At 56.6% G+C, this 16,114-nt stretch overlaps 1 protein-coding gene across 2 annotated transcripts; it reads right to left on the bottom strand.

Moving 5' to 3' along the window:
• Positions 1–1,854: 1,854 nt before the first annotated feature.
• On the bottom strand, positions 1,855–14,381 carry INSYN1 (inhibitory synaptic factor 1). 2 transcript variants are annotated; one of them, XM_040600003.1, is made up of 4 exons: positions 14,300–14,381; positions 13,544–13,705; positions 12,486–13,223; positions 1,855–2,704 (listed from the first exon to the last, which is right to left on the bottom strand). In XM_040600003.1, the coding sequence occupies exons 3-4, from the start codon at positions 12,666–12,668 to the stop codon at positions 2,006–2,008; spliced, it is 882 nt and encodes a 293-aa protein (XP_040455937.1). In that variant the 5' UTR covers positions 12,669–13,223; positions 13,544–13,705; positions 14,300–14,381; the 3' UTR covers positions 1,855–2,005. The 2 variants fall into 2 exon arrangements, with proteins under 2 accessions (XP_040455937.1, XP_040455936.1); XM_040600002.1 differs by lacking the exon at positions 14,300–14,381 and adding an exon at positions 14,036–14,163.
• Positions 14,382–16,114: the final 1,733 nt, after the last annotated feature.

The following is a 16,114-nucleotide window of genomic DNA, read 5'->3' on the forward strand; positions in this document are numbered from 1 at the left end:
TTGCCCTGAGCTGTGCAGGAGCCGGAGCTTTGCATCCCCAAGCCGTGCCTCAGTTTTCCCTCTGGCTGCTTTTGCAGTTCATTCTGGGGCTGCAGGCATTGCAGGTGCCCCAAATCCGGATCAGCTGAAAAGCATCTCCTCATGCAGCTCCCGCTGCTCTGAATTTTTGCTTTGTGCTCTTCCTGGCATCCTTTGGGAGGAGTTATTAAGGAACAAAGCTACATCTATTAATCATGCTTTTACAATGGGGCCAGGCTGTAAAAAGCTCATAAAAATAAATAATAACCAGCTGTTGACATGCAGGGTAATGGAGGGAGTGGAGAGGAGTTGTCCCATCCCACATCCCTCAGTGCTGATGCTGGGTGAGTCTGGCCGCCCCCTCTTTGGGATGTGGGATGGGGACATCCCATCCCTTGTGAAAAACCAGGGGTTGGTGCTCCCCTTGGGGTCCCAGCCTTGGGGTAGGGAGAGATGCGGAGGAAGATGATGCATCAGCATCATCAACACCATCTTCCCTCCCCATAGTCCCTTCTGCAGAGCTCTTCCTTCTCCCAGCTTTGTCCAGAGCTGGGTTATCGCAGTGGGGACCCGGGTGGATGCTCTCTGGATCAGAAGCACTGAACCCTCCCAGGCTCTGCACATGGTGGAATCCTACGCTGATCACCCAGGTGATGCCATGTCCCTTGGGTCCTAAAAACTAAAAAAAAAAAAAAAAGGTAATTCACCCATGATTTGGGTGAAAGACTTTTCTCCTACTATGATTTGGGTTGGATTCAGAGTGTTTTGATCACTGCCACTTCTTCTTTGGTGGGCGTTTTTCATGAGCATCCCTTGCCCATGGTAGTGATGCTGGGAGGCAGCAAGGGTCCTGCCTCCAGGCAGGCACTCAGGGTGACTCTGGGAAAAGGCTTGAAACAGAGCATCTCTGACCTGGATTGAAAATAAAGGAGTCAAGGCGGTGTTGTTTGGCTGCCAGGCTTGGAAAAACACACTGTCATGCCAGGGATGCTTGGGGGCTGGCGGTGCAAATGCATCTCTGTGGGAAGAAAAGCCGATGGGGAGGACACGGGGGTGTTTGCCTCCAGGACCAGGTGCTGCACCAACCCCTTTGGATGCTGGAGGCTTTGGCAAAACCTGGAAGCTGCAAAAATGCCAAGGGTGGATTTGGAGGTCCAGATTCCTTAATTTTTTAGAGCAAATCCATCTTTTTTTTACACCCAAATCGGGGCTGAGGCTTTTGAAACGCAAAACCAGATGTGGGTACCTACAGAAAAGCTGGAGACATTTCCTGCATCATTTTAAGGTGATTGCAAGACTTGGAGGTCAATAATGTTTCCCCTGGACCTGGTATAAAGGTTGGAAACTGGGGGGTGGGAGCAGGTCCCCACCCCAGCTCCTTGGCACTGGTGTGCTTTGGCTCCCTCCAAACCCCTCTCCAGCCCTCAGGGGCCACATGCTGGCCAAGGGAGTGACAATCCTGGTGACATCCCCGCTCCACTCAGACATCAGATATGACAAAGCAGATCACACCAGATCTTTTTAAGCCAAACAGGAATCAAATGTCCCAGGGAGGGACATTTGTCCTGTCTGGTCCAGCCACCTCCCCTCTCCAGCATCCCCACGTCCCCATCCATCTCCCAGCCACAACCTCAGAGGCACTGGTTCTCCCCTTCATATAGGCTTCCCTCTATTGGTACATATATACATATAATATATATATGTTATTATTATTTCTCCATGATGGACGGTTTATTGATCTGAAGCGTCTGTCCACAAAAAAAAAAAAAAAAAAAAACACAACAGTTTAAAATTCCCTGAGCCTCAAAAATGACGGGTAGGTAGTTGGGACATTTGTCTTCTTTGCCACCTTTTCATGTTGATTTTATTAATAGTATTGATTTATTTAAATATATATTTATATATATTTATATATTTTCTTTTCTGTCCCTCCCCAGGAATCCCCCCATCCACCCACCCTCCCCAAATCCGTGTGGCGGAGCCAGCATCAGTTTTTATTTTTAATTTTCTGCTTGGCCGGGATATAAGGCAGCACCGTCTGGGTGCTTTTATCGGCTACGGTCTGGGTGCTGCTGTTCCTCATCAGCCGCCGTGCCGGGGGTCCACCCCCGCCCCCCCCACCGCCGCTCATGGAAGGATGCTTTGAGGGTGGCCCCGCCAGCACCTTACGGCCGGGCTCCTCAGGGCCATCATCCCCGGGGGACGCCGTGCTGTCACCGTCCCGGTCGTCATCGCAGCACAGAGCGTGGTAAAGCACCTTGTCGCTGAACCGGACCCGTTCCCGCGTGCCAGCCGGCCGGTGATGTGAGACCTTCTGGCTGGCCGGCGCGCTGAAGGCTTCCTCGCTGGATGAATCCGGGGTCCCTCCTCCCCGGGGACCGTTGGTGATGGGGATCCCCCCGTTCATCAGCCGGTAATCCAGCTGGCGAGCTGGCGGGGGCTGCGGCTGCGGCCGGTGGGGCTCGGGACCATCGCCTGGGTCGGAGGGGGTGGAAGCATCCAGGAAGGAGCAGAATTCCCAGCTGTCGGAGAGGATGTCAGAGGTGGTGAAATCGAGGGGTCCCAGCTCGAAGGTGCCCCCCCCCTTCTCGCTGCTGGAGGTGCTGCTGGCCGTTGCCGTTGTCCAGTCGTCGGGCTCCAGCTCGAACTCGAAGTCGGAGGTCAGCCGGTCGATCTGGCTCACCACCTGCGGGCAGACGGATGGACGGACGGGCAGAGGAGCTGCTGGGCAGGGCTCTCCTGCTTTTGCTCCGCAATAACACCACATCCCTAAATAACTGCCACTTCCCCCGGCACTACCGGTGTGATGAGCTGGGCAGGCTCGGCTCAACGGAACTGCTCTGGCAGCCCCTTGGCAGGGACCAAAGCCCACCCGGCGACACGGCACCCACGGGTCCCAAGCAGGTGGTGAAGCCTTGGGTGCCCCTGGGTGCTCGATGCAGCAGGATGGGCCTTCCCCAGGGTGGCCCTGGGGTCTGCCTTGTCCCCTGGGACCATGAATGCCACCCCAAATCCCCATGCACGTGGTGTCCTTTGGTCCCTTGCACTTGGCCATGGGGACCCACCATCAACTGCCACCTCCTCCCCCTGGAAAAGGCAGCTCCACAGGTGGGTAAACTGAGGCAGGGGGTGGAAAATGTCCCGTGGTCATGGGACAAACTACACAAGCAGGTGCAGGGTCTGTGGGGACATCTTTGCCCTGACTGGGATGCTGATGGGCTTGGTCCCCAATCCTTCGTCTCCTCCAAAGTGTTGAGTATGTCAAGACCCGGGGTGGCTTGGGGACAGGGTCATGGCCCCGGCACACTGCAGGGGATGGACACCACATGGAGCATGAATAAAACAAGCCCTTAAAAAAGTTAAAAATAAGAAATGTAATGTCCTAGCTGATGTTCAAGCCACTGGCAGGGGTGGAAGGAAGGGAGGAAGGGTCTCCTTCCTCCTATGGCTCCCATGGACCATGGTCTACTTCTAATGACCTTGCTGAGGTTTCAGATCCAAGAGGCTCATCACCCACCTTCAAGTCTTTAATCCCATCCAGCAAAACAGCTGCCCAGCACCAAGCACAGCACTAATCCTGCCCAGGGTACCCCAATCCCACCCAAGCACCCATGGCTGTGGCATCCAGCTGGTGTCATCACTGTTTCCCTGTGGTATTTCTTGGCTGATGTTTCTGCGTGTATATACGTGTGCGGGGGTGTGTGTGGCTTTATTTTATGTGGGAGGCAGAGCACGATGCAAAAATTCAACTCGGCAGCAGTTGGAAGTGTGTATTTTTGGCAGGGTTGCTGGCTTGCCTCCCCCCCTCTCTGGGGGAGCTGGCAGAGGGCCTGACCGGCCCCAGTGCTGCCAAGCAGGAGGTGGGCAGCGGCAGACACGGGGCGGGGGGGGGGGCTATGGGGAACCCCTCAATACCCCTTGTACCTGTTTGTACACCCAACTGATGCATTTTGTGCCCCTCCCCCCCCGCCCTCAACATGGGCATCTGTGGGCATGGGTGCCTGTGGCACCCCGGGGCTGTGTCCTTTCCACCTCCCCCTGGCCCCCGCATCCTGCACACAGAGCATTTGAGAGCAAAAATCTCCCCTTTGCTTGTTTTTTTTCCAGGTGGTTTTTCCATGCATAAATGGTTTTTCCTAGTTATTTTTCATTATTGCCATTTTCTACCTGTTTTTCCTTCCACTGCTCTTCCACATGTCCTTTCCTCGTGGAAATCGGCCACAAATTTCCCAAAACGAGGGAGGGAAGAAAAATCAATGGGCAACATCCTGCCAGACATGTTTCCTTCCCTTCTCCTCATGACAGTGGACAGACCTGCCATATCTCCACCAGTCCCACGGGTCATCAACGGGTGCTGGACCTCCTCAGCCACCGAGCATAATTAAGCACGGCACTTCTCTGTCATTTTTATGCTGCTGTTATTCTAGAACTCCATTTTTTTGAGTTCCATTTTGTTGGGGGAAACTGAGTCCTCAGGCCCGGACACCTCATCCCATCCTTATGGGGTGACCGAGGGGGGGCACTTCAAAGCTGCTGTCACGGTGCTGGGTTGCCCTTGGTCTCTGCATCCCTTTGCTGGATGCTGGTGTGCAGAGGTGTGGGTCACCGCTATAAATGACTAAAGGCACCATAAACTAGAGCTCAGCAGAGCAGGCTCCTCACAAAGCCCTTGTGGGTGAGGACGCGTGGGCAGAGTTAAGGGTAATTTAGTGTGTCTGGGCATCTGAAACCAGGAGCCCGCGGGGATGATTATGCTGCCAGCAGCCAAAGTTGCTCTGTTACATTCTGCTGTCCTAATTTTAATAAAATTCCCATATCCAAGCTCCAAATTTCACTTCTTTGACAAACCTGCCCATCCAGCTCTCCTGCCAAGCTCCTGAGGAGACAACACCAAGGATGAGGGACCCCAACCCCCACTTGCTTGTTGAGGGGGTTCCAGCCACAGGCACTCAGCACCCTCCCTTTTAAATCAGCTGCAGATCCCTGTGGGACATCTCCAGGCTCTGGCTGCAGACAGGACCATTTCTTGGGCCACCAAATGCTGTGTGACAACTTGGGGACAATCAGGACGGGCAACTCTGGAGGACAAAATAGTGTCACCTCCATGGGGGCACAACTCCAAGGGGCACAGGGGTCTGATGGGATTTGGGTGAGGGTGGTGGGGTTGGATGTGCACGCTTGCTGCCCAATGCAAACATGGAGCAGAGCAACCAGGGACACCTGTGAATGAGGAGACCCTTTCTGAGATGGGACCAGATCGTGTCACCAGGAAAATGCAGGTGGAAGGGCTGGGGATTGCTGCCCAGGAGCATGTTGGACACATTAACTACAAAAAACAACTTTCCAGAGAAAAAGAGCTGAATGAGAAACGAGTGCTCCCACCATCAGACCTGAGCAGACAGGGATGGACACTAATACAGCTTAACAGCCCTGATCAGCCCCACCTGGGACCCCCACCCCACCCATGGCCCAGGAGCCCATATCAGCTCAGTCCTGAGCTGCAAGCTGCTTTCTGAGTTGTGCTGCCTGACAGCGTGTCCCCAGCTCCATGCGGTGGCCCCCTGGGCTGTTCGTCTCTGGATGGACCCCTTGAAGCCCAGCTCTGGTCCTGCTTGCAGGGTAGACCTTGTGCCTACGTTGTGTCCCTGTCTCCTGGAGGGACTTTGGGTCCCCAGAGGAGTGCCAGGGATGGTGAGCTGGGCGCTTCTCACCTCAGACAGCAGAAGGCAACGGGCTTTGCCTAAGCTCCTCGCCCATGATCTCCTGCTTATTGCTCCTGCTTCTCTGCCCACGTGAGGCCTCCAGGGAGGGTGGGCAGGGACCCATCCATCCTTTGAGCTTTGGCTTTGAAGGGTGCGGAAGGTGAGCTGGGAGCATCTGCATCAGCATCCGTGAGAAAGTCTTGAAATTAGAAGAAATGCTTTCGTCTGCTCCTAATGCACCACCAGACACCCCCTCCCCCCCACTTTTCCTTTTTTTTTTTTTCTTTTTTGGCTGGGGAGAAAGGGCGGAACTCAAGGAAAAGAGGAAAAAATAAGATGTGAGCTCTTCTTTCTCAGTGACAAGAAAGAATTAGGAGAAAGGGTAGGAAAAGAGCTGTCTTTGGGAAACACCCGGCTATTATTATTTTTTAATAAGGCAGCAAATGATTCTGCTGAAACCCTCAGCTAAAATGAGATCACCTCTGTTTTCACAAAGGCTCAGTGATTACAGCACAGGGTTCAGGGCCAGCATTTCCCTGGCCTTCAAGTTGGGTCTCTGTCACCCAGGGTCCCTGCTCTTCCTCTCCCTCATCCTCATTAAAGGGACCTGCTGCAGTTTGGGCTTGCTTGGTGCCAGCAGGAGGCACATCCCCATCCCGGTCCTCGTCCCCATCGCAGCACATGGGGATTAGTGTCACATCAGCGGTGGCTCGCTCCGGGCTATTTTTAGGAATGCTTTCTATTTTAAACGGGTGGTGGTGGTGCGGGGTGGGGGGTGGGGGGGGGTGATGGGGTGTTAAATACTTATGTGACATTTGGTACCCGCTGAGGATTTCAATGTAAAGTAGGATTTGGACTTTTTTCCTTCCCGAGGCAGGTTGTCAAAGCTTTTTTTAGCTGAGGCCATCACTGCTGGCAGAGGGAGCCGGGGTAAGAGTGGGAGGGATGGACCAGACCTGGGATCGGGTGGTGTGGGGTGATGCTGCCATCATCACTCCCGTGAACTAGGGATGGCTCTGTCCCTCTATAAGCAGGTGAGGAGGGTTGGGGTGTCCTCAGCATGTGCTGGAGGTGCCACAGGGGTGACCAAGAGAGGACGTGTCCCCATCCTCCCTCACCTTTAGGTCTGACCCTGGTGCGCAGAGCCACCTTTTTGGTGACAGCAGAGCATCACTGCTCAAACCAGGAATACCTGGCAGCAGGGAAACAGGGAGCAAAAATAATTCCCCTTGACCTCATGTGTGGTGTCACTGAGGGGCCTCATCCTGCTGTGCCCAAGTGCCCTGAAAGCAAGTGCTGGGTGGCCAAGGGTTCTCAGCTCTTGCCTGAAGGGATGAGCTTTGAGCAGCCAGTGGATGAACTGAAGTGATGCAGTGGGATGGGCCCACATCCACATGGGCACTGAGCAAGGATGTGCTAAACCACGGTACTGACCAGTTCACCCCCACCTGAAAAACCAGCTCCCACCATTCAGCCCAGCTGGGAGTGCTGGGTGCTCCCCTCGCTCCGCAGATGGTCACCCGCACCCGTGGAGTTTGCTGGCAGCCAGAAGCTTTTCAGATAAAAGCCTGGGTGCCCCAAATTAGATGTTTACCTCCCCAGCTAAGGCAGATGTTGAACATCTGGAACATCGTTGGTTTTTAATGAGATTTTTGGTTATTGGCTGCAAATGAAGCACCGAGATCCCTGGCTCCGGGTTGGGATCGGTGGCTCCAGGTTCCACATTTTGGCCATGCTGTTTCCTATCGAGGAGTGAAACCTCCTGGAAGCTCGAGAAGATGCTGGAGAGGCGAAGGATGAGGAGGGAGGATGAGAGGGGACATCAAAGGCTTCGTGGCCAGTAATTGGTAATGCATATTCCCGAGGCTGGGGAAGGAGCTGGAAGATGCTGGGATCAAAGTGGTGCAATCTAACAGCCCCTTCATCCCAGCGCGGCCTTTGAAGCAGATGGGCGAAGCGGATCGGCGCTCGGGGCAGGTACTGTTGGGTGAAGGGGGGGCCGAGGGGGGGAAGATCAAAGCCGGGGGATGGGGCACTGCGCTGCCTAGGGTTGTCTTTGCTTCAATGTTGGGGGGAAACCGGTGTGTGTCCCCTCAGCTGCCCTCCTGCAAGATGCAACTGTTTTCTCCACCCAGAGCCAAACATCTCATCCCCAGCCGGGTTGGGAGAAGAGGGAGGATTTTCGTGCATCCTCCCCAGACCCCACATTCCCTCAGCTGCTGGCCGGATCCCCAGCGCGCCGCTGCGCACCTGCAGCAGCACACGTTGGGGTCCAGGGATTTTCCCATGTTAGGCAGCTGCTGGATCCGACCCGCCTGGCCCTGCGCTGAGCTTTGCTACCAGCTCATGCGCGGAGGGGATGTGCAACGGGACCATGTAGCCCATGCAAAAAATCCCCAACCCTATTCCCAAAGCATCAAATCATCCCGAAGGCATTTGACACCATTTCCTTGAACATCAGTTCCTCCCTCCATGGGGGAAAAGAGCCACCCCACGACCCCACAGCCAAACACTCCGGGAGCAGGGACCTTCCTGCATCTCCCAAACCATTTCCCAGCACAGGCAAGGTGAGTAAATATTTAATAAGGAATAAATGATTAATTAGAGCTTGCAAAGTGAAGCTGGGTTACAGGGGCCTCTCTTCCCTGAGCTGATGCTTATAAATGAGCGTGCCGTGGATCTCGGGATCATTTGCTAGATCATCAGCTGCTAAATAGTTCAAAATCATCGCGCAGATCTCTAAAACATGTTATTATTAGAATAATAAGCTGCCTTCTCGCCGTGAACTTTCCCAAGCGTTCCCAGCTAATCACCTATTGATTACAACATTATTAAGGTATTTATAATCATAAAGGATTGCAGGGAGGATGTTATTCCTGCCAAAGGCTTGGAGGGGACCCCTCGGTGCCGCTTCCCTTGGTGGTGGGACCCCACTGCTCCCATGTCAGGAAATGCAGGGGTGATAGGACCCTTCCCGTGGGATTTTGGAGGGTTTGCACATAGGGACACTTGCACAGATACTTGTGTTTATTTCCCACCTCCGAATATAACCCATGGATGGTTTCTGACCCCCAGCACTAATCCCACACAAGGTTGGGAAGGAGCTCAGCCTTGCAGTGAGATGGCCAAGATCTCCTGGGGTATTTTCTTCCCTGTGGCATTATCCTTATCCCTGGGAAGAGGGCAGGGTTGGCAGGAGGCGCGTGGGAGGGCAGGCAGCGTGGCAAGCGCTCGGCGGAAGCGCCTTCCCTGCCTACCTCCTGCCTGATTTCTACTTCCAGTGTGTGATTTCAATCAAAGATTTTAATAATCATTTTCCCCTCACATAATACAGCCCTGTCTTGGAGTGCTGGGGAATAATTATATACACAAAAGGGAAAGAGGGAGGGAGGGAGAGTGGGAGCAGAGAAACTGGTAAAACAGCATCCTGAATCAAACGGACATCTGGAATGACAGCCTTCAGGTGGGAACTGCTCCAGGGAGCCGGGGATGGAGCCTGAACCAGGGTCTGCTCCCATGTCACATCCCCAGGGATGGGCCAGCAGAGCTGGAATGCCCTGGGGTCCCCCACTGAAACCACCCCCCTGAGCATCCTGCAATCCCGGCTGAGTCAGGGACTCAAAATCTCTGCTGGAGCAGGGACAACTGGAGAGAAAAGCCTTATGTGAGCTAGAGCCGGCTGTGCTTGGAGCTGGTGACCGGTTTTGGAGCAGGAATGATCCCTGGGTGAAAGCCCTTGTGCCTGCACAGGGATTTTGATGGCTTTGGGGGTTATTTTTGTCAGGGTGGTTATAACCTGTCTCCTTCTTTCCGACCTGTAAAGTCCCAGTACCCAGCTCCTCTTGCAAGCAGAACCTGGAAGGAGCAGGTCCAGCATCACCCAGTGCCCTCCAGCATTATCCTGTGAAGGTCTTCCAGCTCCATGGGTGTGTCTGGCACAGCAGGATCGGGCCCACCACTGTCCTCCCTGAGCACATCCAACCTCATGCCGCAACCCACTGGCAAAGCCCCAAGCAGAGGAGACGGCCGCAGGGATGGACATTTCCAAAGCCCCCGTGGTGGCTCCACTGGAGAATACACCAACATGACAAGTGCCAGGGCCCTGGTGGCACTGAAGGGCATCGCTGGCCCCAAGCAGCCCCACCTCGTACCCCCACCCATGATCCCACCTAAGCTCGGGGCCATCAGTCCCTGCCTAGGGCTGCCTGAGCCAGCCTTGTCCCCATGTCCCAGCCCGCACTTCCAGCCAAGGAGAAGCACCACCACGTGCAAGGCAGACTGCCACAAGGGATTATTTTTTTTACTTCTCTTTCACCGATATCCTAAAGCTTACGATTTGCCAGCCTGGTGTCTGCTACATTCTTTTCCGGGTGGGTTCGAAAGACAGTTATGCATAACGTGCTCCCATCGAGCTTGCTCTGAGGGGTCCAGAGGACAAGGAGTTGAATTTGCAAAGCCTCTAACACCCAACGTGCCTGGTTTGGGGAAAACTGGACCTCTCTTTCTTTGGAGTCTCTGGAGCCTAGTTTAGCCCGGTTGGAGCAGTATTTTAGCTCTGGAGCCTGCTCTTGTACTGAGTTCTACACCGTTTTGTATAAATTCAACTAATTGCTGCAAAGTTAGACGGGTATGTTGTAGGAGTTGTTGAGAAGGGTCGAAGTTTAGGACCCAGCTGACGGTGGGGGTCTCACCATCTCATGGGGCATGGACCCCCTCCCTGGCACAAGAGCAGGGTCTCCCTAGGGTGAGGGGCAGAGGATGGGTGTCCTCTGGCCGCCCTCTGCTCCTCAAGGCACAGGGTCCTGCTGTGCCCAGCTCAGCCCTTCCACCTTCCAAAGTTATCACTCCTCTTTTGAACCTGCTTCCCAAAACCCGTCCCCAGGGAATGCCAGGAGCCCTTTACCCCTCCCCTGTGCCCTCAGGCCACTTGCTCCTCTTCTCTGCTCTGAGACACACTGGTAGAGCTTGACTTGGGCAGCTTACCAAGGATGCTGCAGGGATGCTCAAGGTCCTTCTGGCCTCAAGAGCTGGACCTGGACGGGGACCTTGTACAGCCACCTGAAGCTTGGTGGAAAGAACAACCCAGCCTTCTCTGTGAAATGGTCAGAGATTTACCCCATCCCAGTCCTCCTTATCCCTCCACATCCTCGGCAGAAGGGATGCTCGTAGTGGTCCCACCTGGCCTTAAATCCATGGGCCCAATAAAGGGGGACAATTGCCATCATCCTCATTTTAAAGCCCTCTTTAGGCTCCTGGAGGAGCACGAAGTGATCTTGGGCTAAACGGAAAATAGCTCTGCCTCCTGATTATTACCATTATGACTATTTAATCCAGCAGAGATTTTTCAGAGGGGTTTTGGGCTCCCCCATTGGCGTTGCAGGAATCGGGGGACGCTTTTTGCTTTGGGTGGCCAGGTTTGTTTTCTGCTGCAGGAAAGACCGGCAAGGCCATGAGAGAAAGGAAAATCTCTAGGGATGCCACCATCAGGTTGAGCCCTTGCGGGAACCCAGTGGGGCAGTGTGGCAGGACGTGGCATCTGCCCGGTGCTGGCTTTCCCGGTGGGATGGCCCCCCTAAATCTCCCAGATAGAGCAGAGCCATCCCAAAGGAGGACACAGCATCCCAAGGGATGCTTCAGGCTAGAAGATGTCACCTCCCTGACCACTGCCGTGTCTGCACTGAGGATGACGTTGGTCCCCCTGCATCAGCACTCTCGGCAGGCAAATGTCACTGACCCATGCGGAGCTGCTCCATGGTGGCCCCGTGGCAAAACCTCCGCTGAATTCTGCCCTTCCTGGGGGCAGACAAGGTTTCATGTGGCTCTGGATAGAACTCCATGCTCAGCTCAGGCCACGGAGAGGACGCAAATGCCCTCCTGCCCTATTGCAAAAGCGAGCTGCCGCACTGCACTCAAGGCAACCATGCTCTTCCCACCCATCACTTCTCCCACCACCTGCAGAGATGTCCTAAATTACCAGCCCCAGCCAGGTTCCCTTGCCCCCTACCTTGGAGATGTGTGGCCCAAACACTTGAGTCACAGAGATATTAAATTCCCCACCAAACCAACTCTGCCATGCCTCTGCACTGGAACGAAACTCCAACCACACTTTGTATGTGTGTGTATAAATATATACTTTTTTTTTTTTTTTTTTCCCAGGAGTAATGGACCCTGACAGCCAGGCTATGGGACAGCCAGTCGCTTTGGCCCCCTCTGCACCATGTGGACCCCCCTCCTTATCACACCCAAGGCTGATGCCATATTTTCGGTGCTCTCTGCAATGCCAGAGGAACCCACCATCCCCTTTCCATCCACCCTCTTGTTTGAAAGGGGCCTGAAAAACAGCCCCAAGCCCACCAAAGGAGAGCAGAGCTGACTGTGGCGTGGTGCCCATGGCACCAGTTCCCCCAGCCCCAGTGTGTGTTCCCATGGTGCTTCTCCCACCACCAGCACCCACAGGGACGATGCCTCGGCCGGTCCCCCTGACCCCAAGCAAACCCTGGTGTCAAGGTCAAGAGCAATTTTGCAAACCATGTCTATGTTTTTCTCCCCTTTCTTTTTGAAAATCCTATTGCATATCAGCTGGGCTCTGCCACCCCAAGTCCCTCCTGGAGCTGATGGGTTGCGGGTGCTGAGCTGGCTCTGCTCCTCCAGCCTGGCCGTGGAGGCAGGAACCAGGCAGAGGGACAGGGACAGGGCACCCCGCTCTGGGGCCAGCAGCTACCACGACCCGCGCAGGGATGCGATGGCCCCCCAGGGCTTTCCTACCTCCCGAAGCTCCTTGGCCACCTCCTTGAGCTCCTGTAAGATGCCTTCCAGTTGCCCGATCACCATTTTCATCCGACTCCGGATCCTTTCCCTTTCACAATTACTCTTGCTGCTGCTACAATTGCTGCTGCTGCTGCTGGGGTGGTCACTGGGCTGCCTGTCCTGGCAGGTCCGGGAGTCCATCCTTCCCTACCGGCCTCGGTTCCCGGCCCCAACAGCTCTGTCCATCCTGCTCCCCTCTAGCCGGGTGGCCTGGCGTCCACGCAGCCCCTCTCGGCTGGGGAGCTTTCAACATCTTAACGTTCCCCTGCCTCCAAGAAAGTCCCAGCCACACGCTTGCCTCCCTGCAAGGTCGGGGGGCTCTGGTTCGGAGCGGGGAGCAGGGTTGGGATGCAGCATGCGGAGCTGGGAGTGCTGCAAAGAGGGCTTAGCCAGTGGCAGTGGGGAGATGTGGGGTGGCCATGGGGTGAGCGAAGGAGGCGAGTGCTGCCTGGTCAAGCCAGCGGGAGGAGGAGGAGGAAGAGTCCCTTGGATGTCCCAGGAAGATAAAATCCAGCAGGTCACGCCTTGCCTGCTCCCCAGTGCTGGGGAGGGGTACACGGGGCTGGATGTCCCCAGGGTGTGATGCTGCCCCCCACGTCGGGCCCTCACTCTGGGGTCACCAGCTCCAGCGTTGAGTGGTGGGGGTGGGTGTCTCCCAGCTGGCCACAGGTGTCCTGAGGAGCCCAGAGTCCCCTCCTGCAAGGACAGACAGACAGGCAATGTGACAGTGCCATCCCTTCTGGAGCCAGAAAGCTGGGGTGAGCTCTGCCCACTCCTGCCCTGCCTTGATCTCAACCCCAGCATGAAGACAAGCCCCCAGGTACCCCCACAGTGCTCCCCCCCAGTTGAGGGGGGGCAGGGTGGAGCCTGGCACTGTTCCTGGCACCCCCTCTTTCCTCTCCCGCCCCCCCCCCCCGCCCCAGTTTGAGACCTGGAGACTGGGCACAGCGGGGTCTCACCGAGCCAGATGGGTGGATAGGTGACAGCCAGGGAGCCGTGGCTGCTCAGGAACTTACCGTCACGATCCAGACCCCCCTTGGCTTCACTCCAAGCTCTTCCTTGTCCTTTTTTTTCCCTTCTTCTTTTCTTACTTCCTCCCCCTCCTCCTCCTCCTCTTCCTCCTCCCTCAGGGCTTTGTGTGGCACAAGAGGAGTCCGGGGGCCACTTTCCTTCGGTCGCTGTTGGAAGGGGTGAGACGTTACCAGAGGTGACAGCTTGCCATGGATGGGGGACACGTCCCGGGGGGACTCCTCTGCTTTGAGGGGGGGTCAGGCAGCCTCTTCCTCCCGCAGGGGCCTTCCCACAGCCATCCTCCTCCCGGGCTCAAGCCCCAACCCCGCCTTGGCCCAGGAGGGGGAAAAACCCACCTTGCCCCCAAATGCCCCCCCCATCTTTCCGCGGGGGGGTGGGGGGGCAAACAGCACGGGTGGAGGCGGAATGGGGTTGGGGGGGGCGCATCCCCTCAGCTCAGGGGTGCGCAAAGGGAGGGAGGGTCCTGGCATGCTTACATTTCCATCCCCGGTACCCGCATCCTCCATCCCCGCTGCTCGCATCCTTCATCCCTGGTACCCGCATCCTCCGGGGCACCGGGGATGGAGGATGTCGGTACCCGCATCTTCCATCCCCGCTCCCCGCACCCTCCCTCCCGGCTGCTCGCATCCTCCCTCCCCGGTGCCCGCATCACCCCCTCCTCCTCCCCCTCCCTCCTCCCTCCTCCCCGGTGCCCCCGCTGCCCGCACCCCCGCAGCCTCCCCCGTGCCCCCGGGACCGACCGGCGGCAGCGGTGCGGGCTCAGGGCCGGCCGCCCCCTGGGCGCCGGGCGGGCGGAGCGGGGCGGGGGGCGCCCGGCGCCCCGGGCAGAGCCATGGGGCGGGCGGAGCGGCGGTGGGCGCCGGCCCCCGGCCCCGGCCGCAGCCTCCCCGCTCCCCGCGGCTCCCGGCTCGGCTCGCCCCGGCGGCTGCTGTGTCAGAGAAAGGGGCCGAGCCTCCGCCGGGCGGGGGGGGCTTAAAGGGGCCGGGAGCCCCTTCGCACGGCGCGGAGCGGGGAGCGGGCAGCGCCGAGGGAAACTGAGGCAGCGCCGGGGGGGGAGGGGCTTGCCTGGGGGGGTGTCTCTGCCTCAGTTTCCCCAATCTCCCCCACAAAAAAATAATAGCCTTATTAAGGCTGGTCCCTTCCCAACGCAGAAGCCCCTCCCGGTCCTGGGGGTCATATCTGGGGCCAGTTCCTGCAGGATCTGTCACAAGGCACCAGCCCCCGGGGTGCAGCAGCAGCACCTCAGCGAAGGGCCCTGCTGCAGGACCTGCCTGGGCAGTAGGAAAGCAATAGCCACGGCCTGTACGTGCTTGTGTGTGGTGGGGGGCTGCTCTGGGGGCCCCCCAACACGGGGAGGCAATGGGCCGGCAGCAGGGGTGCAGCGTGGGGCTGTCAGCGCTGGGAGCAAGGAGGAATTCTTGTCCCAGGGCTGAACCGTGACGGTAGGTGGCAATCCCAGGTCTGCAGGAGATGAGGCGGCGTGTGCGGCGTGTGCGGCGTGTGCGCATACGTGTTAGTTATTGCCTCCTACCGGGTGTGTTCAAAAGTGCTGAACACACTTCTTGGCGTGGACCTGAACTGACTCATCCTTAAGTGAGCAGCTTGTCATGAGATGATGCTTTGGGGGCTCTTCTGCTTCTCGCGGAACAGTCGGGTTGGGGTTCAGCGGTGGATCCTGGGGATGGCAGGAGCGCCGGGGCGCGTGGCAGACACTGGCGAGCAATCCCGCCGTGCACAGCTTTATTGCAATGATATTTTCCAGGGTAACCGTATGGCTGGTGGGATGTTTTCAGCAGGAACCTGCTCCATGCAATAATTTGCACCCGAAGCTCAGCTGGGGACAACGTGGCCACCTGGGTTCCCGACAGCCACGGCACTCTCTCCTCTGCTCCCAGGCTCTGATTTCCTCTGATAGCAGGTTAATGCCAGCTCCTGCTCTGCCTCTGCCATTAAGCAGGCAGAGCCGAAAATCATCAGTGAGCTTAGGACAGTAATTTGGGGAAAGAGTGGAGGTGGTAAAACTGAGATGGAGGTGCTGCTCCTGGGAAATCCACCTTGGACCAGTGATGCGCTTTCGTCTCTGAACACGCGCAGTGGATCTGGTGTGGAAAGGTGATGAAAGATTTTGAGTTATTTTGGCCAGAGGAGGACCTGAATAAACTACAGTGGGGGATCAAATGAGTGGCCAAGACAAGACGTGGGCTGAGGAGGAAACACGCCTCATCCATGACCTGCTCTTCCCCTCTCCCACAAGAACCTGCTCGCCACCTCTGTGATGGGTAACGGCAGCCCCGTGAGTTTTGGTCTGAGCCAGTTGGTAGCAGATGCCCGCAAATACCCATTGCCAGCGCTGGAGAGCCCGACCTTGGGTGTCGGCACTGCCAAAAGCCTGTTTTGGAAAGTCTTGTCCATGACGGTGAAGCTAAGCAGCAGAAATGGCCCTGCAGGAACGTCCAAAGCTTCCATCATGAGGTGAGAGGCCCCAGCCGTGTTTCCTATGACTTTCTGAAACCCTCTGGATGGTGTCTTGAGGGTGTGAAATAAAGGGGTGCCAG

Source organism: Falco naumanni, chromosome 7, assembly GCF_017639655.2.
Source record: "Falco naumanni isolate bFalNau1 chromosome 7, bFalNau1.pat, whole genome shotgun sequence".
NCBI classification, from domain to species: Eukaryota; Metazoa; Chordata; class Aves; order Falconiformes; family Falconidae; genus Falco; species Falco naumanni.

Bases quoted from the DNA above. Each gene is read 5' to 3' on its own strand.
- INSYN1 (XM_040600003.1), bottom strand. From the start codon at position 12,668: ATGGACTCCCGGACCTGCCAGGACAGGCAGCCCAGTGACCACCCCAGC. The intron at 2,705-12,485 runs GTAGGAAAGCCC...GTCTGCCCGCAG, and splicing joins TGGCCAAGGAGCTTCGGGAG to GTGGTGAGCCAGATCGACCG.